The 23,367-nt window shown below is 35.3% G+C and overlaps 2 protein-coding genes across 4 annotated transcripts; both read right to left on the bottom strand.

Annotated features, from left to right (window-relative positions):
- Positions 1 to 560: 560 nt before the first annotated feature.
- LOC136798903 (phosphatidylserine decarboxylase proenzyme, mitochondrial-like) lies at positions 561 to 16,952 on the bottom strand. 3 transcript variants are annotated; one of them, XM_067055570.1, is made up of 7 exons: positions 16,819 to 16,952; positions 15,339 to 15,529; positions 14,713 to 14,949; positions 14,214 to 14,364; positions 13,679 to 13,828; positions 13,063 to 13,229; positions 1,041 to 1,330 (listed from the first exon to the last, which is right to left on the bottom strand). In XM_067055570.1, the coding sequence occupies exons 1-7, from the start codon at positions 16,946 to 16,948 to the stop codon at positions 1,118 to 1,120; spliced, it is 1,239 nt and encodes a 412-aa protein (XP_066911671.1). In that variant the 5' UTR covers positions 16,949 to 16,952; the 3' UTR covers positions 1,041 to 1,117. The 3 variants fall into 3 exon arrangements, with proteins under 3 accessions (XP_066911672.1, XP_066911671.1, XP_066911669.1); XM_067055568.1 differs by lacking the exon at positions 1,041 to 1,330 and adding an exon at positions 11,909 to 12,231; XM_067055571.1 differs by lacking the exons at positions 13,063 to 13,229; positions 13,679 to 13,828; positions 14,214 to 14,364; ... (1 more) ...; positions 15,339 to 15,529; positions 16,819 to 16,952 and adding exons at positions 1,621 to 1,787; positions 3,046 to 3,156; positions 5,292 to 5,442; positions 7,955 to 8,191; positions 8,656 to 9,045 and having other exon boundaries at positions 561 to 1,330.
- A 3,988-nt stretch (positions 16,953 to 20,940) lies between these two features.
- LOC136798976 (uncharacterized) lies at positions 20,941 to 21,543 on the bottom strand. The gene has a single exon (XM_067055660.1). The coding sequence runs from the start codon at positions 21,541 to 21,543 to the stop codon at positions 20,941 to 20,943; it is 603 nt and encodes a 200-aa protein (XP_066911761.1).
- Between the last annotated feature and the right edge of the window lie 1,824 nt (positions 21,544 to 23,367).

A 23,367-nucleotide genomic window follows, 5' to 3' on the forward strand; every position in this document is an offset into this window, starting at 1 on the left:
CTCCCCTCAAATGAACGCCCCCTCTAGGGGAAACAAAGGGTATATTTGCTCTAAAAATTCGTCTTTAGACTAAAATAATTTAATAAACGCCCCTCGAATAAACGCCCCTGCTAAAATCGAAAAAATTAAATAAACGCCCCGGGCGTTTATTCGAAGTAATACGGTATTTCAATAGGATTTTCAAAGGTCTACTTTATTTCTTGGTGAACCTGATAAAACTCTTTGTTTAATCAATTGAGCTAAAATTAAAAGAAGATGAAAGGCCGATCAATCAATCAATCAATCAATCAATCAATCAATCAATCAATCAATCAATCAATCAATCAATCAATCAATCAATCAATCAATCAATCAATCAATCAATCAATCAATCAATCAATCAATCAATCAATCAATCAATCAATCCATCCATCCATCCATCCATCCATCCATCCATCCATCAATCAATCAATCAATCAATCAATCAATCAATCAATCAATCAATCAATCAATCAATCAATCAATCAATCAATCAATCAATCAATCAATCAATCAATCAATCAATCAATCAATCAATCAATCAATCAATCAATTTTTAAGGAATCGATATTCTGCTCTTGGAAAAGCAGGGGCTAAAAATGCTTCAAGTTTAAAACAAAAACTAAGGAAAATGATACCAGCGTCTATAAAGACACTTTGTCAAAAAGGACCCCTGTCCCAAACAGTTTTGTTTTTGTTTTTTTTTTAACAGGAAAGACTCTTTTCAGCACGTGTCATAGAGGTGCAGATCAGGTCCCATGGACTTCTATGTAGCAAGGTGGCTCCCTATCTCTCTCAAATCTTTTGGTTGCCTTGCAGACTAGATTGCACAGTTGTCATCATCAAAATTTGTATTAAGTATATACTTCGATAACGATTGGGTCTTTCTAACTTTACTTCTGTATACCAATGTCCTCTGGCACCTAACGTCGTTTCAACGCTCATCCAACGTTAAACGGACATTGTGAACATTAGATGGTCGTTGAAACAATGTTGTATGTCAGCCGGACTGTAAACCAATGTCCTCTTGTATCCATGGCCACTACTGTCAGAATTGACTTTAAATACCGCACTTTATTCTGACGCCATTGTTTTCCTTTCATGCATCGCCGATAGCTTGGCCGTATTTCAATTTTTGACCAGGTTGAGCAGTGAATTTGAAATCTTTGGGTGCTGTGAAAGTTAATACGATGGTTGAACCGAATTCGAATCTTCCAATACAGTCACCGGGCTGGAGTTGATGGATAGGATCATATGATTGGTCGTGATAAAGTGCATCCGTTGAGCTGATTGGACAATTAGTGACAAGATCCTATAGTCATAAAAAGACAATATTAATTCAACAGTGGTCAAAGCAAGGTTTTTCGTCTGAGAGGGAAAAAAACATATTACACAGCAAATTAACAAATATTCTTGAAATTTGGGTGAATTATGAAAAACATTGAGACGGAAAAGTCTTTTTATATACTTCCCTGAGACCGCAGGATTGTGCGAATTTAAAGGAATTGAGATGGCACTTGTCGGCTACCAAGAAACAAATACTTCTACTATCATATAACCAGAGAAGACAAAAAATAATTAATAAATGAAAATTATCCCTACCCTGTCCATAGGGATATCAAGTTTAATAGATCCCACATTATAAGCACCAACTGCTGCATATAAAAAGGGTCCATGTTCCCAATGTCCGGATAGCACGACACGTTCGTTGAAATTGAAAATGCCATTGATGTGACGTAACAGACGTGGATCCACAGAGAACAAATCACCTAAAGAAAACACCAAGAAGGTTATAAGAGTTTTAATCATGAGACCATGTCCACGTGTCCACGTTACTATTTTTTTAGAGGGTTATCAATAACGTAATTGATTCGAACATGTATATTACTAACAAAAACAAAATAATAAAAATTTACACTACGTATAAACACAAAACGGTTTTATATGCACAATTAGAATTTCCTGGGTCGTTACCCGTACTGTAATTTTCTACTTATACTCTTATAATTTTTGTTTAATATATATAAAATTCGATCACACGTTACTGTACCGTTTCGCTCCGGTATCATTTTCGTAACGGATCGAGTGTGTTCATATTGGTTTCGGAACGTTTCAGAGCAAGAAAACGGAGCAGTTCCGTTCCGATGAAAAAGGTAGAGCGAAACCGTTTCGGAACCGTTTCGGAACCCAACGGAACGGAACCGTCTGAACATGGTCTAAGTCCTCCAACTAAAATTGTTTATTTTTATTTATTGCGAACGTAGACTCAAGATCTATTTCGAAGCTCCTCTTCATGTAGACGTCTTTGATGATTGCACACCGTATCAGGAGGGTCGGTACGAAAATCTCAGACTGTAAGGGATTTAGAGATTTTCTTGCATATCACCACCCCAGGAGACAACTCTAATTTGGTCTTAGCAGTTAAAATTTTGTGTTGTCTGGACTATTTTTGCAACATAAAAATCATTTTTTGTACAATTAATGCTTTTAAAAGGGACTACTCTGTAAATTGAGCAAACATTTCATAAATTTTATTTTACTGAATGAAAAAATAATCAAACTTACTTACAAAATTCTTTTCTAAGGTGAAATTGAAAAAATTACGACACTTTACGAAAAAGATTCAAAATTTGATAAAATCAAAATTTGTCCGGAAAGTTTTTTGTCCGGGTGTACCACCTGATAAGTATTTAGACCCCATGGCACTAAACGCCGGTCTCCACTTGCGCGCGCTTCGATCGCACTTTTTTGAGCAAAGCTTCCACGCTATTGGTCAAAAGAAAAATGAAGCGAATCCATTGGCGCGATCTGAAGTACCGTAAATTGGTCTAATATCGACATCCCTCGTCTAATTCCGATTACGGTAACGGTTAAAAAAATTGAAATGTGCTCAACTTTTTTTTCGAGCGCGCGCTCCATTTTAATGACGTTATCTTTTTTCCAAGCAAAAAGGATTGAAAGCAGAAAGCAAAAAGTGCGATCGCAGCGCGCGCAAGTGGAGACAAGGTTTAAAGGATATGAACTTACCAGGAATGTGTCGCCTGTGATTAATGTTCATTTGACATGGTGAGTGAAACCAATGATAATCATCTGGTCCCAAATATAATGTGCAGAAGAACACTTTCTTCTCTTCATCTTCTACAAAGAAAAATGGAAAGGGTTGGTTAACAAGTAGCCTGTAACCATAGTTTTTCCCCGACACTGTGATAAAAAACCACGTGTCGGGGTAGGGAAAGGCTTTAATAAGTAGCCTGTACCTTGCTTTTCTACGCTAAAGAGATAAACGTGAAATATTCACCATCCCAAGTCTGGCAACTTTTTGAAAGCACCCTATTAACATAGTCGAACGTGCGCAACGCACTGGGCTCAACTTCAGTGGCTTCAAATTATTCATAGGCCCAATTGTAGACCAGATATTCACCCAAGGAACAAGTGTGCAAAAGTTCAGCCAAATCAAACAATTTTTGAAGTCTCCAGGCTGCCCCAAAGTTTTAGCCTCGTTTTGGCGAAAAACTCGTCCCCAGGCCCTAAAAATCAAAATTTTTGAAAAATGAAAAAATGTAACCCAGATATTAACCCAAGGAGCAAATGTGCAAAATTTCAGCCAAATCAAACAATTTTTGAAGTCTCCAGGCTGCCCCAAAGTTTTAGCCTCGTTTTGGCGAAAACTCGTCCCCAGGCCCTGAAAATCAAAATTTTTGAGAAATTAAAAAACACCCCCAGATATTCACCTAAGGAACAAGTGTGCCAAATTTCAGCCAAATCCGACCATTTTTAAGTCTCAAGGCTGCCCCAAAGTTTTAGCCTCGTTTTGGCGAAAAACTCGTCCCCAGGCCCTAAAAATCAATATTTTCAAAAAATGAAGAAAACACCCCCAGATATTCACCCAAGGAACAAGTGTGCCAAATTTCAGCCAAATCTGACCATTTTTGAAGTCTCCAGGCTGCCCTAAAGTTTTTGTACACTTTTGGAACATGGAATTCTAAAGGGCCATTTTTTCCGTTTTTGAAATTGAAAAGGGGTCCAATTAAAAGTGTACTAGGTCAATGATCTCAACAACTCTCAATATCAACATTTTTTGGATAGCCGATAGTCAATTATTGACAGACAAGACATTCCATTGAATGTAAATAAACCTTATATTGACGATAGCCAATCAAAATTCGCAATACATTTAGAATGATTTATTGAAAGTCAATGAAAAATATTTTGAAATTAATATTTATTAATATTTATGCCTGGCGATAACATTTCTTGTCTGTCAATCAATGAAAATCGGAGAATCAATAAAATCATTGACAGTGGATGTAAAACTATGGTTAAAGTCAATATTTTGATGACCTAGTTTTATCCTGTTCTTTTTTAACTTTTCCTAGAACACAAAATGAGACACGGAATTTGTCCGACGGAAACAGACTAACATACGGCACTCTTTTTCTTCATATATTTAAGAATTATACCCCTCCAAGTATGACAAATACAAATTTGTAAAACACATGTCACGTGGAGTTGCCTCACAAAATTTGAGCAAAAAAAATTGAAGTGAAAAAAAGTTGGGGGGGGGGTCATATTTTCGGTATTTGCAATGGATCATCAGGTGACGATAACGTCATCGATGATGCCAAAATTTTTAAAATTGATGTCAATTCATATTTTGAATAATTCATTATTTTTTCAAGCCAATTGGATAAATATTTCAAAAGTTATCAAAAAAATTCGTTTTTTGCCGAGGGGCCTTTTGCCCCCCCCCCCAAGATTCTCGAAGGGTTAGTAATGCAATTGTATTATCACCTATGTCACAAAAGTGCTCCTGTATTTCAAATACGGTCGACGAAAGGAAACCCACCAAATATAAGTCTTACGCGCCGTTTAGGTTTGAGAGATGTAAAAAGTTTTGGCTCCGTAAGTCAGATGACTTTCGAAAAATGTTAGACTAAATTCAGTGAGCAAACGTTATCATGTACTCTAAGACCCCGAATAATAGGAGGTTTCAAATAAAAGGAGAGGTCCGAAATTCTTTCAAAATTTGATAGACGGGGGAGGGGACCTAATAGCTGGGAGGCTTGGAAGCTGTACCCCCAAAAGAAGGAAATCGTATACTAAAACCTGGTTATTTAGAGAAATTTAGCTTTTGATAGCAGAAAATATTTTCAAAAATAAATAAACGATGGGTTCCTAATCCTAATAAGAACAGGGGGCGGGGGGCTTCGAAATATTTTCAAATTAAATTCCAGGGGAAGGGGATCTTTCAAATACATATTCGTTACGCATACCTTTACATATCTCATTTAACATGCCATGAGCAGGCCCAATAAAAGTGCTGAGTGGATACGTCAACCCTTTGACTTGGTCAATTTGGATGTTTTGATCACCATCGCACTCAGATGAACCAAAGGAGAGAACAGTACAATCGGCTGGTGATACCTGAGAGAGAGAAATGGAATATATCGTGATGACGATGACAGAAAAAATATTTTTCAAGCAATCGTAGAAATACACTCTTCTCGAGATGCATAAATTTATTGTCGTCCTCGTTTTCAAACAGATTTCATTGCTATAAAATTACATATTCACAATGATAATTGTGTTGTATGAGACATTTGTTTGAGATTTTATCCTCTATCTAAAGATTTTTTTTTTTGACAAGCGCAAAAGTGCATTTGATAAACAAATTCCGCAGACTTTACATTGTAAATAACGGAAATGTTTTTAAATTTTATGATTTGACACGCTTAGTAACAGGGTGAGGGATGATTTGTAATAAAACTACACTCCCATCAAAAGTTAATAAGGTCAAAGTTCATAGTTGATTTGAAATGAGTTTGCAATGTATCAATAAAAACTTGGTGGTACACGTTTTTCTTTTTAAGAAACTACCAAGCAGCCTCAATCAGTCTGTGCCACTAACTCGATCGGGAAGATTCTTCTGAAATGGGAAGAACCTCCCGAACGGGAAATTAACTTGACACCCAAACGGGTAATGAATGAAAAGTTATAATACAGACTTCCAGATCGGGAAGAAGAGGGAAAACCCGATCGGGTTGGAACTTCTCGTTTGGGAAGTTTAAGAACTTTTTTCACAATTAAATTAGATTTCCAAGGTAAAGTTTATTTTTCTTTCGGTGAAAAACCTTGAAATTTGATGCTTTTTCACCTCCAAAAAGTTTCAACTTTCGCCGGTCATCGTACAGCTTCGCCGAAGATTCAGTCAATTTTCAACTTCCCAAAGAGGAAGAATCTTCCAAAACGGGCAGAGAAAAATTAGAGTAAGTTCTTCTTTCGTTCGGGAAGGTTCTTCCCATTTCGGAAGAATCTTCCCGATCGAGTTAGTGGCACAGACTGTCAATGTTTCTTAAGAAACGTTTCTAAACGTTTTGACATATCAGCCTTATGAAAGGCTGGATTGGAAGGTTCTTAAAAAAACCGAATTAAAAAATGTTATTTTCTCATTCTCAGCCTCAGCATGTTTCTTAGTTTTTAGGCATTCTGAGCCTCATGTTTCTTAAAAGTGTGTTTCTTAAAAAAAACAAGTGATACTTTTATGGACCTACCTGGTTATGCATTTAACACATATATAATTGATATCTACATAAGCGTGACCATTAAACAATCATTCAGAATAACACAAATAGTGACGATCTATTAAAATTAGTCGTTTGTTTCTTATAAAAAAAACACGTTTAGAAACCAAAATTTCATGCTCTTGAAATATTCTTTCATATTCAAGACTTCGAGAGCAAAAAAACATCTCATCAAAAAATTCAGTAATTTTAAGAACATTGATGTATGCTTATTAATAGTGATTCTTATAGATAAATATGCGTTTTTTGAGCTGAAAAATTCTTTTTTTACAAAGTCCAAAAAACCCTTTTTTTTAGCCGTTTTTTAGCTGAAATTTACCCCAAAATTTTTTTTCCAAAAATCGAGCTCCGTCACATTCGAGGGTTTATAGTTATGCATCTTTGTTAAAAAAATCGTAAAGAATGAAAGAGCCAATCTCGAGAAAAGCTATACCTAAGTAATTGATAATGTGCTTATAAAAAAATATCGAATTTGGCCAGTTATTCTATAAAAACACGCCAAGCAACCAAAATTTCATGTCGAAACACACATTTTCTTTAAAAGTAAGCCCTCCCGAGCAAAAATCTCATAAAAAAATTGAGTAATTTGACTAAGAACATTGATGTATGCTTATTAATAGTGATTCTTATAGATAAACATGCGTTTTTTGAGCCAATAATTTTTTTTTGCAAAAATTCGCTTAAGCCATCTTTTACCTACGATGGTACCCTACTTTCATGCAAAAAAATCAGAAAAAATTAACGACCTAATTTTTCACAAAGTCCAAAAACCCCGTTTTTTAGCCGTTTTTTTTTGAAAATCGGGCTCCGTCACATTCGAGGGTTTATAGTTATGCATCTTTGTGCAAAAAATCAGAAAAAACTAACGAGCCAATCATGAGGAAAACTAATAACGAACGAACGAACGAACAGACGAACGGACGAACGGACAAAGGTTAATTTATAGGACCTCCACCGGGTTAGGTCCAAAAAAAAAACGTGTACCACTTTAAAAGATTCAGATTATAAACAGATTTTGGATTTAAATGAATTGGGTTTTCATCATATCGAAAGTTACAAATGTCATTGGTTAGGAAATTTCATGAAAAATGAAAGCAGGGTTTTTTTTCAAGCGACTTTTCAGGGATACAGAAACCAAATTTGTTAAAGCATTTACAAAAATGATGAAATACTAAAAAAAGCATCAGAAAGGTATGTTTATATTATGCAGAAGCAGAGCTTTTAGGGAGCTGAAAACTGATAATGATCTTCACCCGATAATCGGGTTTTATTAATTTATTGAAACTCAGGTTTCTAGAGTGAAACGGTGGCAAGAAAATGTGCTTGAAAAAATCCTTGGTAATGTAAAAACTCACCATAGCCACGTCAGTATCAATCTTACGTACGCCCGGTTTCAGCTTACGTGTAAAGAAATCCGTTAACGTTGTGTACGCTGTCAAATCGGAAACGAGAGCTTCTTCCAAATTACAACGGTACATATAAGCGTAAAAGCCAAAAAGAGGTTGACGTAGACAGCATGGTACGTAAAAGTTAGAAATACGCCCGAAAATACGTGACGTGTAACGTGTAGGTAATTTACGTAGCACCTCGACCTGAAAAAAAGGAAGTTTGAAATGAATTTACTACAATGCTCTTTTCGCTTGTCAATCAAAAGTTGAAAATTTCCTCCCCTAGCAACGCACAATAATAATGAATGCTAAGTCTGAGGGATTAGGCAATAACCTTTTGTAAATATGGCACAATTCCCCAAGCTATCGTTAAATATGTAATAGTTATCGGACAGTTGCGAGTACAAAATGAGAACTATTTTACGAGTTTCGAGATTTTTCCGTACAAGCGAGCCTATAGGCGAGGAAAATATACGAAAAATCTGGAACGAGTGAAATATTTCCATATTGTACGAGAAAATGTCTGGTAACTGCTTTATCGGTGACCCGAAAAAAGCGCAGAGCACTTTTGTAGCAAGGTGACGTTAGATTGCTGCTACCGCTACAATGCAAAAGTGGACGAGTCTTACATAATAAAAAATACAAAAATACAAATAATGAAAGCTAACCTGCCAGTCTGCGAGTACAATATTCTTCAGAAAATGGTTGAGTTTCAAAGCTATATTCCATTTCTCTTGATTACGAATGAGAAAATACCCGTAAATAGATATGACCACCAGTAAAATATTGATGATTATGTTATGTCCAGGGAGTAAATGTTTGTTGTTTGAAAGGATGAAATAACTGCTTTCATTTTGTCTTGGGATGAGAAGCTCTACGCTTTCCGACGTTGTAAAAAGTAGCGTTGATATGCTGGAACAGCAAACAACTAAAAACACAAGGGTTGCTACACACCCTCGAAAAGACATCACCGAAAAAAACTATCGTGCTTGAGAGAGTCAGTTTTATGTTTTAAGAGAAGGGAAAAATTTTTTTGTGGTCCCTCCTTTTGGAGTAAAAAAATAACTAACAGATCAAGAAAAAAAGATTTTTCGTTTTTAGAGAGATAATAATGTATTCAACTCTCTTCTGTTTCTTAGACGACCAAAAAATAAGTTGATAAATAATTTAAAAAGCAAGAAACACTCTCTATCGTAGCTCAATTGATCTGGAAGTTCGTTTTGAAAAAGAAGTTAGCTTTTATAGAGAATCAAGGGTGCCTCGTTAGTCACTTTTAGATTGTTTATTTTTAAAACCTCTCCCGTGTTCCGTCATTTCAATGATATTATCAGAATAGGGAATTGCATAATTAAAACAAACAAACAAACAAATATGAAATCCTCTACTGAAATGATAAGGAAACAGTTAGGAGACAGTTGGACGCCTTTAAACAGTTACTTCGGGTAACTAGACATTTTCTGCACAAAAGAGGATATCTGTAGATTTTGATTTTGGTTCTGAGCAAACATCCTGGTTCTGAGCAAACATCCTGCTTCTACTTTTTACAAATTGGGAAACAAATTTTACTCAGAGATGGACTTTTTACTTTCAACTGAGAGGCTTGTGACTTTCAAATCATTAACTTAACACGTGATAATTGTGTTGAAGAGACCCATCCTGCCGCATAAGCCCTCAATTTTTCAATCACCTGGAGTCTTGATTAAGCTTATTCTGAGCTCCACACAGGCCTGAGCTGGTTCGCCTTAATTCTAAACCTCGTGGGGCACTCCAATGCAAAGGATAAGATTAGATTAATCACACCTCGATTTTTCAATTACACACATCACGCCAAAAGTCTTGATAACGCTATTACACAGAAACCGCTTAGAAGTCTCCTTAAGGTTCGCGTAATCTCTTGATAAACTCAACAATCCCTATATAATGTAGCAAAGTAGTAATTATTCTGTAAATTCCCGAAAATTCCTTTAACGGCAAAAATATGTAAAGAAACTGCGATCCCTTTTAATAGTGCAGACAATATTGAGCGAAAACTATTTTTCAATAAGAAAAAAATACTGCAGATGCAGCTTGTTGGAAAGATATTGAAAAGTTTTAAAAGTAGGCAAGATTGTTATTGAATGAATCTTCTAAACTAAAGCTATTTTGATGAGAAACAGAACTTTTAACAGTATTAAGATTGATTGCTTAATCATTGATGTCATTTTTGGACCTCTAAAAGGTATGCAAATCATTATCATAAAATCAGAAATCTAGACAAGAGAAAAAGAGAGAACTTTTAACCCTGAGGATCCAATGCTTTGATTTCAATGATTTCAATTTAGAAAATAGAGTCATGCGGTAGTGTGGTTTTCAGGGAGTAAGAAAGACATTTTTTCCTTGTGCAACTTTTTATTATCAAAGTGCCTCTTACAACATAAAACGCACGTGAACAGCTCGTGTACAAGAGGGTTCACTCTAGTTACTCAATACAGACTATTGGCAAATAGCAGTTGGAAAAAAATGTTAAGTTTACTTAGTACCAAACGATCAACGGATACAGACTCCTGCATTTAAAGCGGATACATAAACAATTGTAATTTGTAACAGTTTAACATAAAAAAAAATCAAAATCACATCCTTTGATTAGTAAAAACCAAAACAAACTTACCCGTTGCTAAATTCAAACCTTTTCAAGGTCGTCATGACAAAAATATTTTGGTGAAAGCCAAGCTACAACAAATTTCCTGACAGAATCAAAATCATAACAAGCTTTACCGGATGTTAATTTTCAAACCTTTTAGTCACGACAAAGCCATTGTTGCCAATTATAATACCATGCCGCCAAATGGTTCCATTTTCCCATCGGATACAATATACTCATTATTTTGTTAGTGCTTTCATTATTAGTTAATATTGATTTTGTGTTAGTATTGTCTGGAGAGAAAATGAGAAAATAAGAATAATTAGAAAATAATATTATCATACAGTATCAGCATTTATCACACCGATCAAAAGTTTTGAAGTAAAGGCGTTGTAAACAACTTCAGAAAACAATACACGTTTTTTATATATGAACATCCATTACGTCTATAAAGAATTATCATTTGTATTTATGACCCTAGGAATTCATTCCAATTATACATTTTTAACAAATTTATCAAAATTTTTCAACATAAAATCATAGCATTTGTCATTTTTCATTTGATAGCTGACGATTCGATAAAGATGAAACTTAAAGTACTATCATAATTCAAATTTTGTTTTGTTCTTGTACACTATAAGAACATCCAAAATCTTTTAAGCCTTTGGATGTTCTTAACTTGTTGAGTTTCTAAGCCTAAAAATGTTCTTATTATGTTTTAATTTTCGCCTTTTTTTGAGTAGTTTTGTCCACTTTCCTAAGAAATTAGCTGTTTCAGAGTCTGCGAAGCTTTAAACTATTCCTGTTTTTAATATCTTGGTCATCAAAGCCTTATGCTCTTTATATAGTTTGTTCTAATATTAAAAAAAAATGGTTTTGGCAAACTTTAAATGAAGTATCTGGAAGTACATAACACCAACACCTCAAATAATTTGGTTTGTTTATTGATCAACATCAACATTAAGGCCTGGTTTTGACGTAGATAATTAATTACTCTTAGAAAAATATGACTTTTTGACAAATGTGCCATTCAATAATATATTTTTTGACAAATATGCCATTCGTAGAGGAGTAGATTATTCTACTAATACAGGAATCAGCCAAGCCTTGGTATAACCATGATTGCATGTAACCCAGGAAACTCAAGGACTTAAGAAATTTAACGAAACTCCCACAAAAAATGTTTTTGATAGGAAGCACCTTATTCCTATCAACAATTTTCTCATAGAACTTTCCCTTTGTCAAAAGGAACTGTCTCAAAACGGTCACCTTGTGACAAGGAAGAAAACACAAAGAAAAAATGGTAATAAGTGCATCATTTTAATAAAGAAAAAATATACAATTTATAAAAAAGTTATTGTCCAAAAACAAAATAAAACAAAATACAACAAGCTTAGCCACCAGCTACCTTGTCTTCAACGATATATCCTAAAGCTTGTCCATATTGGACTTTCTGTCCAGGTTCAACTGCAAATTGAAAGTTCTTAGGTGCACTGAATATCAAAACTATGGACGATCCAAGTAAGAAATTTCCAATGCTATCACCCCGTTTGGACAAGTACCCAGTGCTGTATAAACGATCTTTGTGAGGTCCAATCGAACCAGATTTATTAGTTTGTAAATCCTGAAATCAAAATGGTAACCAATAATCAAACAATTATAATTATAAAGTTATAGGTCATTCGCCAAAATAAATTCTCGCCAAATTTAATTTTCTTTCAATTTAGTTTCTATTTCTCCTCAAAAGCCTTTTTTTCCTCTTTTTTCAGCTAAAATATTGAACAAAAATGGATCGTTAGCCAAATTTAATTCTCGCGAAATATTAAAAATTTTATTAAATCGCCAAAATAAACTCCACCAAATTGCACCAAAATTGGCGAATGGGCCTTAAGTGTTTTAAATAAAAATCAAGAACAAAACCTGGTCAGCAAAAAAATCATGGAACATTTTTCGCAAATTTCTTTATGCTACCACAACTTTCCTTGTTACGAAAATTACCCAATTCAAGGCAATGTACGTATACGACTATTTTTCCAAAAGTTTGCTCGACACTCAAATTAAGACCTATTTTTCGCATAAAATGGAACTCAGCATTCAAATTAAGACCTATTTTTCGCATAAAATGGGACTTAACATTCAAATTAAGACCTATTTTTCGCATAAAATGGAGCTCAACATTTAAATTAAGACCTATTTTTCGCATAAAATGAAAATTATAAAAATATTTTGACCTGACATAAGAAACACTTTCAATGTACCAGAGCTCTGTTTTGTTTTATTTCAAACTGGCTGTAACCGCAGCACTACTGATTTTTTTGTCATTTAGGCAGGCTCGAATTTAAGAGAGTTTTCGGAAAGGTAGGTGTAATCTGAAATCTGAAAAATCTCTGGAATAAGACTAAAAGATCTAGTTGAAAACTACTTAATAACTGAATCCGAACGAAATTATCCCTACCCTGTCCATAGGAATATCAAGTTTGATAGATCCCACATTATAAGCACCAACTGCTGCATATAAAAAGGGTCCATGTTCCCAATGCCCTGATAACAAAACACGTTCGTTGAAATTGAAAATACCATTGATTGACTTCAATGCACGTGGATTGACTGAAAACAAGTCACCTAGCAAAAAAAGAAAGGTTATAACAAATTTTTGATTGTTGTGAAACTATTTTCATTAACCTTTATTTCATGTGTCCTTCGGTAATTTCAAAATAACGACGCTAGTTCACTATTTTCATTGCTCAACCAAAATAACGAACCAATATATCCTATCAGTTGATTTTTCTAAAAAAGCGATGCATTGTGGGTTTGTTTCAGGGGCATTACAATAGAAATCTCTTAGGAATTCCTCGAGGGAATTCTATTGTAATACACCCAAGCAATTCCGCAATGCAGCGCTGTTTTAGAAAAATTAAAAACTCCAATAAGGTCTATTCGTTTGGCCCTTCAGTACACTTCTTTGAAAAAGATTGCTAACAAATGATGTCATCATGTATCGTTTATAGAGATAAAGTCCTTATTATACAAGTACAGCAAATAATTTCCTCTTTGAGAGGCCTGAAGAGTACCCGGGATGTGTCTCCTATGTTCAATGGTCCATTCAGTGGGTGAATGAAACCAATGGTAATCTCCTGGTGCCAAATACAATGTACAATAACATAATTTGTATTCATCTTCATCCACTGTACATGTCCCCGGTGAAAATATCTGCTTTTTTCCTGGAAAAAAAAAGAGGAATATCATTAAAAATACGGTGAAGTTTCTTTAACTCAAAGCTCTATAAATCGAATGTGACCTTAAATCGAACAAGGTTTCTAGTCCCTCCGGTTAATGCCTTATAAATCTTACTCCTTGACTCGGAAATTTCCTTAACTCAATTAAATTGGTGTTCCCTGTACGTGTTCTAGTTATAGAGACTCCATTGTATCATAGACTACAGGACTAGATTTGGCATTTTCTTCCTAGCATAGACAGTGCTGACAAAGATTATTTTAAGAACATACTTATGTGTAAAGCAAGCATAAACAGACAGGAATGAAAAATATAGACCCTTTTCTTGAGAAGATTATGCCAAGTTAAGGTGGAATTGAAAGAAAAGGGTACCAGAAAAAGCAGAAGTGACATTTTTATTGAAAGGATGTCTAGATCCAACGAATGTAGAAAGAGGGTATGTTAATCCTTTGACTTGACCAATCTCAAATGTCGGAGTGTTCATTGTACCAAAAGTTAACACAGAGCTGTCTGCAGGTGATACCTAGAGGAAAAGTAAAGTAAAAATAAAGATTAATAAGCAATAACCATCTGGTCAGTGATGCTAGAATAACGGCTTTAGATAAATATCAGTTAAAGTTGCTACTGAGAATTTAACTTATCTCATATCATATTGTCAAAGTAAAATTACTTTAAGTTAAAATTATTCTTTTACTTCCTGGCTAATAAAAGCTAGCGTTTTCTGAAATAAATATAAAGTAATAGTAAATAGCAATTTCTGAAATATGCGGTCGTGACAATTTTTGGTTTGTTCTTAAGTTTTTCTGATTTTAATGGTATGAGCAACATAATATTATTTTTCAGAAAAGGTGACAGATTAGTCATAATATACCACTGCAGCTTTTTTGTCAGCCACTCTCATTCCTGGCTTAAGATTCCTGGAGAAGAACTTATTGAATGTCTCATATTTTGTAACATCACTTTGCATCGCCTCGCCAAGGTTACAATCAAACATGTAAGAGTAAGAGTTGATCAATGGTTTTCTCATCCAGACTGGTAGATGACAATCAGCCATGTAACCCCATGCTCTTGATAACACTCTTGTGGGAAGCTTACGCAGCAAATCAACCTGTCAAAAGAGGAACAGACTTTGGGAATAAAAGTTTAACACCAGCAAATAGATTCGAGGCTGGCAAATTCTTAGTAGTAAGCCCAAGTGGCAAACCAAATTTTAAGACCAGCAATATGCAATTTTTTGTGCCTTGAAACCAACGAAATTTGCCGTTCACAGGGCCTCAATAAGACCCCTGGATTCTTTTTGAAGTTTTTGCAATTGAAGCTCATATCATAATGGAGCAGAAAATTGCAGACTATTACTTATTTTCTGTTTTTAAATTCTTGTACTGTAACCCTTTTGTACCTAACACCATGTATGAATTATTATGAAATCTATAAATTAAAAAAAAACTACAAAAAAACAATTTAAGACAACCTATTAATTATTGCAAGCTCCAATACCTGCCACTGTTTGAATACAAACGCAGCGGCTTTATCTTCATATGGAATTTCAACAACTCCGTTCTCATGTTGTTTCCTCCTCCAAATATGTCTGATTTGAATCAACGCAATGACACCAAATCCTACACCAGCAGGGATGTAGAACCATTCAATTTTCCATCCATTAGAATTTCCTTGCGTATTGACATATCCTAAAGAAGGATGAAAAGAACTACAGAAATCAGTTATATTTCTTATGATATCAATTTTTGAAATTCAAATATTTTGGGCCAATAGCAAATGGCATCAAGGAGGAAAGAAGCTGAAAGAAGTAATATTAACGTAGTGGACTAAAGAAACGACTATTCTTTTTTAGAATCAACCTTACAATCTAGTTTTATATTTATAAAAACTAGATTGCTGACGTGTGGAAAGGAATGTCGGCGTGACTGATCCTTTTGTTTCGATAATAACATCAAAGCGGGAACTAATTTTCTTCTCGTTTCTTTCTTTCCTTTTTCTTTCTCATAACTTCAAGCTTTCCCTCAAAATCTCCCAAGTGTGGTTAGCTCAAATGGTTAAATTGTTTGTCTCACAAGCACGGGTTTCCGAGTTCGATCCCTCTGGGTGTCAAATTTTCCAATTCTTGATTTTGTTTTCGAGCTCATCACTTTAATTTTGAATCACATTTCATGGGAGTGAAGAGACATCGACGCGTTATGTAATGTTAATTGCTATTAGTAATTACGCGTTCAATTCGAATCTATGATCTGTTCCCTCTTAGTGAGGAGTTTGATACCCTTATAACAACCGTATTTTATAAGCACTGAATACTGAAATTCAAATGACGACCACGCAAGAAAGATAAGCAAACGATTGGATCAAGTGTCAAACATTTTGACCCGGAAATCAATTATCATGCTCGCTCACTCGCTGGCTGAAAGTGAAAGTGAAAGTGAAAGTGAAAGCAGTGAAACTGAAACTGAAACTGTCAGTCACCAAACGCAGGCGCAAACGCCTATACCCGTTCTTCTATATCTCAGCCTTGAATAATAGCTTGTGGTAAAAAAAAGATTGAAGAAAAAAAACGGACGTAATATATGCTAGTTACTTGTTTGATTGACCTTCATTTTAATAGAAAGAGAATTAAAATAAGAAATTTCAAGAATTGAAAAATATGACACCCAGAGGGATCGAACTCGGAAACCCATACTTTCGAGACAGATACTCTAACCACTTGAGCTAACCACGCTTGCGAGAGCCTGAGGGAAAGCTTGAAGTTATGAGAAAGAAAAAGGAAAGAAGAACGAGAAGAAAATTAGTTCCCGCTTTGATGTTATTATCGAAACAAAAGGATCATTCACGCCGACATTCCTTTTCACACGTCAGCAATCTAGTTTTTATAAATATAAAAACTAGATTGTAAGGTTGATTCTAAAAAAGAATAGTCGTTTCTTTAGACCACTACGTTTATTATAGAAACTTGTCAATGAAACTTTACCCCTTTTGAATTGATGATGTATGTGTCTTGAGGTGAACTTAGTTTGTTGCAATGAATTAGCTGCTGAATGTTTTGAAAAAATCTGTCTGTTTGCTATTCTGTTTATCGAAGTTAAAATTTGTTTATTCATTTCTAATCTAGAAAGAGAAGAGGAAATTAATTTAATAGTATTCTTTCTTTATTTGGATTGGAATTGGAAATGATTGTATACCACAATGAAGCAACACATTAATCCATTGCTTTTAAAAACCTTATTTGGAGATGAGATTACAGATCTGTTAAATTTGGAACCTTTAGATTGTGAGGGTACTCCACCCATCAGCTGATGAGAATCAAAACCTTGTGTGATTCCTCTAAGAATTCAATATTTCAGTATGAATTTGAATCAACATAAAAAAACTAGAGATTGTGTGGATCAAAAAATCAGAAAATAAAACACAATTTCTTTTGACTATATTTCGATATTTACAGATCTTTATCAAGATCAAGTGTATTTGTACACAAAATTAAAGAGGTATTTTCATAAGGTTATTTATTATTTATTTATTTATAGCAATATATTTCGCAGGTCTATTGACCTCTATGAAACAGAACTTATGATTTTACATTTTATAAAGTTTTTTCTCCCATTCTTTTATCAAACGCTCTTTGAAGACTTGTAAGGACGGTGCTTCAACAATATCTTCTTCTAGATCATTCCAAGGTTTCACACTTCTGTAAAAAAGAGAGTTGCTTTGGTAGCCTCTCATACCGTCATTAGCAAAGTTCCTTTGAAGCTCGTAATCGTGCTGACGTCGTGGTCGTGTTCGAGGAGTTAATTTTTCTGATCTTATAGACTCTTCATAAATGTGGAGGTTCTTGAAAACTTCCACCATATCACCAACTTGCCGCCTGGTCTTTAGGCTAGGTAGATTGATGAGTCGTAGCCGATCTTCGTATGAGTAGTTTCTATAGCAACTAACTAGCCTTGTAGCTCTTCGTTGGACGCCCTCGATTGCATTGATATGTTTGATTAGCCTTGGAGACCATACTACATGTGCATATTCCAAATGGGGTCTGACAAATGCAATGAAAAGCGTTCGAAACATATCTGGTGAGAGAAATTCGAAGCTCCTGCTAATCAAGCCAACGATAGAGTTAGCTTTCTTGATTTTACTGAATATAATGGGCTTCAAAGGTCAGGTCACTATCGATTATCACTCCTAGATCTTTTTCTTGGTCAACATGTTCTAGAACAGATCCTGCTATGGTATAGGGATGGGCATATTTGATGTTCCAAAATTTACCCAGTGTTAAAACATGACACTTGTTCGGATGAAATTCTAAAAGCCAGTCCTTTGACCATTTTTCCATGGCATCAATGTCTTCCTGTAGCCTGAGCGCATCTTCGGCGTTGTTTATTTCTTCCACCAGTTTTGTATCGTCAGCAAACAGGAACATTTCTGCTTTCGTAGCCTCTGGTAAATCATTGATGTACAAAACAAAAAGTAGTGGACCAAGTACACTTCCTTGTGGAACTCCACTCATAACTTTACATCTTCTCGACAATTTTCCGTTTACCTTTACATATTGATAACGGTCAACGAGGAAGGACTGTATCCAGTTGAGCTCCGATCCTCTGACTCCATAAGCATTCAGCTTTTTCAGCAGCCTGCGGTGTGGTACGGTGTCAAAGGCCTTCGCGAAGTCAAAATAAATCACATCAACTACTTTATTATTTGATATCGAATCCGCACATTTATCAAGGTATGTAAGTAATTGTGTTACCGTTGATCTCTTTGGCATGAACCCATGTTGTTTACTAGATAATAGTTTTTCATCTACCAGATGTTTCATAATTTGGTCCCTTAGCGCTCTTTCCATCAGTCTGCAAGCGATGGATGTAAGACTGACTGGTCTGTAATTTTCAGCTAGATTTTTGCTCCCTTTTTTATATATTGGTGACACATGTGCAACCTTCCATCCGTCTGGCAGAGTACTTTCATTAAATGATTTAGTCATGATTTTGTGGAGCGGGACAGCTATGTAGTCCGCTAGCTCCTTCAACATAATTGGATGAATTTCGTCCGGACCAATTGACTTATTTGGGTTGAGACCTTTAAGTTCTTTTTTGACCATTTCCAAAGTGAGATTAAACTCTACTTTAGAATCGGTACGTGATTGAAACTCTGGAAGACTATCATCGGGCTCTTTCGTGAATACACTACAGAACTGATCCTGTAGTATATCAGCTTTGTCTTCGTCCGTATAGTGAAGAGAAGATTTATCCTTTGGGTTGCGCAGGAGAGGCGAGATCCCAGATTTTGTTTTCATGGAGTTACGAACATGTCTCCAAAATCTTTTTGGACTCCTCTTTGCTTGCCCACATATCTGTTTTTCAAGTTCCCTTTTTACTTGTGTTATCTTTCTGTTAGCTTCGTTCCGTGCAATCACATACTCAACTCTAGATAGTTCCTCTCTACTTGTACCGATCGATCGTATCCACTTTCGATGGAGACGCCGCTTTTCTTTAAGATATTGTTGGATTTCCTGATTTATTGCAAATCTTCCTCTTTTCCCATAGACTCGTTTCGTTGCTGAAAGTGGGACAAATTCGGCCCTTAGTTCCAGTAGTTTTTCTTGAAACATCTTCCGCAACCATTCACTGATGGTCTTCAGCTCGGACCTTGAATCGTCTACCCATCCTGAAGACTCCAGGTGTCTTTTAATCGCCGCAAAATCTGCTTTATTATATTAAACCTCTCCGTTAACACTTCTGGGTCGAGATAGCATTCAAAATGAAAATGAGAGTACGCTATGGTCACTTTGCAAAGAGGAGCTAAGTGTTTTGATTTATTAACTTGGTCTTCTTCATTAGTGAGTATCAAATCGATTAACGATGGTTCATCTGTTCCTCTGGCTCTAGTCGGCTCATCAACGTGCTGGAAGAAGAATGTGTCCCTCAAGGCATCGAGAAACTGTTCATCTTCCTTTGTTTCGTCGTGGGGTGTCGACCCAATACTCCCAGTTGATGTCTTTGTAATTGAAATCTCCAACAATGCATTTATGAGTATACTTATTATTCATGCCAATTTCCCTAAGTAGTAGGTTGAGTGAAGCATTATTTTTGGCAGATGTCTCTGTGTTGGTAGGACTTCTATACATGCACCCAAATAACAAAGTGTCATTACCTTGTAACTTAATTTCGACCATGCAAGCTTCTTGGAATTCAGTCTCGAATCTTATTTCGACAACAAGATCTTTATCGATTCATGTGTTAGAATGACGATTCCACGGCCAACTTTATTTAGTGCATTCGTTTCGAAAGGTGCTGAATATCCCTGAATGGAAAAGTCCTCAATGAGACGTTCTCTCTTCCAATTTTTCGGTTTTACTTCGCATATTGCTATGATGTGAGGTTTTGATTTGGTAACTATCTCAAACAAGTTCTTTCTTCTTTCTTCGTGAGCTGATCAGCGTTCGTGTATATGATGTTTAGGTTTTTTCGAACTTCTTTTTTCTTTAACTTCTTTTTAGGTTTTTCCGTATTTTTAATATTTTTTTGTGTTTTTTTGTTTGTGATTAGGGGATTTAGTGGTTTTGATTTCGTGGGAACTTCTTGTGGTAATACCCGTTTTTTGAATCCCCTCTAACGCGCCAAACCCACTCAGGATCATCCAAGTTAAGTTCTTTTGCTTTATCTGCCCATTCTTTGAGCAGAAGCCTCTCTGTTTGTGTAAGGTCTTCAGTCACACTGACTCCTTTGTATTTTTGGTTATCTTTTAAAGGAGCCAAATTACGAAGGAAAGTCATTTTTTCTTTTTCCGATCCAAGGACAACTTTTATTGGTCTTTTCTTATCTTCAGCCTTTCTTCCAATCCTTGAAACACTCTTAATACTTGGTGTTTGAATCTTGATCGTTTTGACAAGTGCGTCTAAGAATTTTTTGTCTCCATCACTGGTTCCTTCGTCCTCTTGCTCGTCTACACCATGGATTACAATATTCTTTTGACGTTGGTCATGGTCTTTTTTTTTCTTTGATCTCCTCATATCTGGCTTCCTTGACGATTTTTATTTATCAAGACTTTATCAAAGAAGCAAGACAATCCAAGACAATTATTCATTATCGGCTATCATTGAAAATCAATTGGTGTGATAGTACCCATCCACATCTTTGTAAGAAAGATACTTAAAATCCACACTGCCTCCTTTAGCTACAGGTGCACAAGTAAATAAACCAAGTTTAGCTTGCTTATTATCTGTATTATTCAGGTGGCATATTCTTATGAAAGTCCATTTATCCTCTTCCTGCTTCCTAACTTCAACAACATAGTCAGAATTTAGTTTGTACAACCTGATTGCTAAATTTGAAGAGTCATAATCTTGAGTAGACCAGTCACTATAATCATTAGTTACAACACAACTTAACTGTTTCACACCATCTGCAAATTCAATTCCTGTTTTAATCCAATGCTTTTCATCCAGGTAAACCATTAGACCCCCTTGATCAAACTGATTGATTGCACTCAAGTTGAATTCAGTTTCTACCATAACATTTGCATTAATTGGGACTTCTTTGTACAACACATGGCCATTGTTGTTAATCATCTCAGGTTTGTAGTATGTTTTTCGCCAAAAGTCATGCTTTTCATCTGGGAAGACAGTCAGCCCACCATTATTAAATTCCCATTTAGAGGGTTCATTCATCCATTTTAAATCCCCAAGTTCCGATTTTGAGAAGTCCATCATTTTAGGGTTTTTTTAAAACACTAAATGTAATGAATTGGTCTTCTTCAAAAATGTAGGTAAGATAAGATAATGTAAGATTAATTTGATAATTTGTTTACAAGCATGTGACCACCAGGACTAGGCAATTCTTAGAAGTACTTGAAAATCAGACCTGTACTCAATCAAACCTTAAAACGTTTTGGGAGGTTTTTATCATTCAAAAATGGCCTGTAAAAAAATATCACAAGATTAGTCCGACTAAAAGTCTGTGCACTTTTAGTGTGCATTAATGTTTATTTTTCTTGTCATTATCCAAACCATGCTTTAAAAATCTAGTCTGGTTTGGATTGGTCAAGTAACGTCAGGAGAAGACCATCATAAGATTACCAAGATTTCTCTTTGTAATCAATATCACTCACTCATTTAACAATAAATAGGTATTTACCAACCTAGTGATTGCTGATCCTTGCTTGACCGGATGCAATATAAACCAATATAATAAGTCTTCCCAACAGAAGACTTGATGAACACAATCCAACTTGAACCAACACAAGAATCAATATGAACGTTTACCATTTACAGATTACACATAAAGCCCCACTGGCTATCATATATTATTGTTTATCACTTTGTATTATTCATCTATAAGGTAGAGATTTCTTTGTCTTTTTGTATTTTTGACAAAGTCATATTCAACCAACAAAATCAATTTCGTTCCCATCCCTGGTGACCCCCTGCAAAGTGCAGGTTCTACCGTGTCTTGGCAGGATAGTTGAACGACAAAGTTTTCAATATATACATTATATACATCTTTGAACATTTACCATTTCGTTTCGTTTCTTCTCTTCATATCTCTTCTTTTTTTTCTTTTTTTTTTTTTTTTTTTTTTTTTACTCATTTTTGTTGGTTGTTTTTCATAAAAGAAGAGAATAGTATATACATCATTATTAACAGGTAAATTTTTTTACATTAAAGCTGATTCGTTGTCAACACATTGACAATCGAAGAGGTATTAGCACCCTTCTTCGTTAAGCAATCAGCTAATTGAGATTTTGAGGGAACCCAAACAAGTTTTGAAATCTCATTATTTTGCAACATTTCACGAATGATTGCAACGTCAACTCGTAGTCTTTTATCAGACAACGACGTTGTTGAATTAGCAGCATTATACAGTGATTGACTGTCAATATAACACTCAATTCTACAACCTTCAGTTCCCAAAACCTCATTGAGAATGCTTTGGAGCCAATAGCACGATTCAGCTGCTTCTACAAGTGCCAGCATTTCAGCTGCAAGAGTGCTCTTTACCACTCTTTTGATCCTCTTTGACTGCCAAGCAATTGGTGACAGTTTCTTTGAAATATCGTCTGATAGCAGTATGATATAGCCTCCTTGTGATCCTCCATCATTAAGGTTGGCATAGGATGCATCAGAATGCACAACAAATTTTAGGTGATTGATGTCTTTCAATGGTGGGAGCTTGATCATGACATCATTTTGCAATTTCTTCAACACTTTATTAGCATCTAGGATGTCGGCTACAGTAGCATTCTTCATCTTTGATGCAAGTTCACAGCAATCAAACAAAATATCTGGTCTGGTTTGCGTAGCAGCCCAATTCATCTGACCAACCAGCATACGTAGCTGCTTTGTTTCACCACCACTTCCTAGTGGTAGATTCCTTTGGGTTTTTTCTCTCTTTGCTGACAGGAATAGGCTTTATTGATTGACAGTATCGTGTTTGTTCAATTTGGATTCCATTCTTTGTCTGTGTGATATTGAGTCCAAGATACTTGAACGAACCAGTTTCTTCTGTTCCAATCTCAAACGTTTGTTTGAATG

This window comes from Clytia hemisphaerica, unplaced genomic scaffold (genome assembly GCF_902728285.1).
Source record: "Clytia hemisphaerica strain Z4C2 unplaced genomic scaffold, Clytia hemisphaerica genome assembly, whole genome shotgun sequence".
NCBI lineage: Eukaryota > Metazoa > Cnidaria > Hydrozoa > Leptothecata > Clytiidae > Clytia > Clytia hemisphaerica.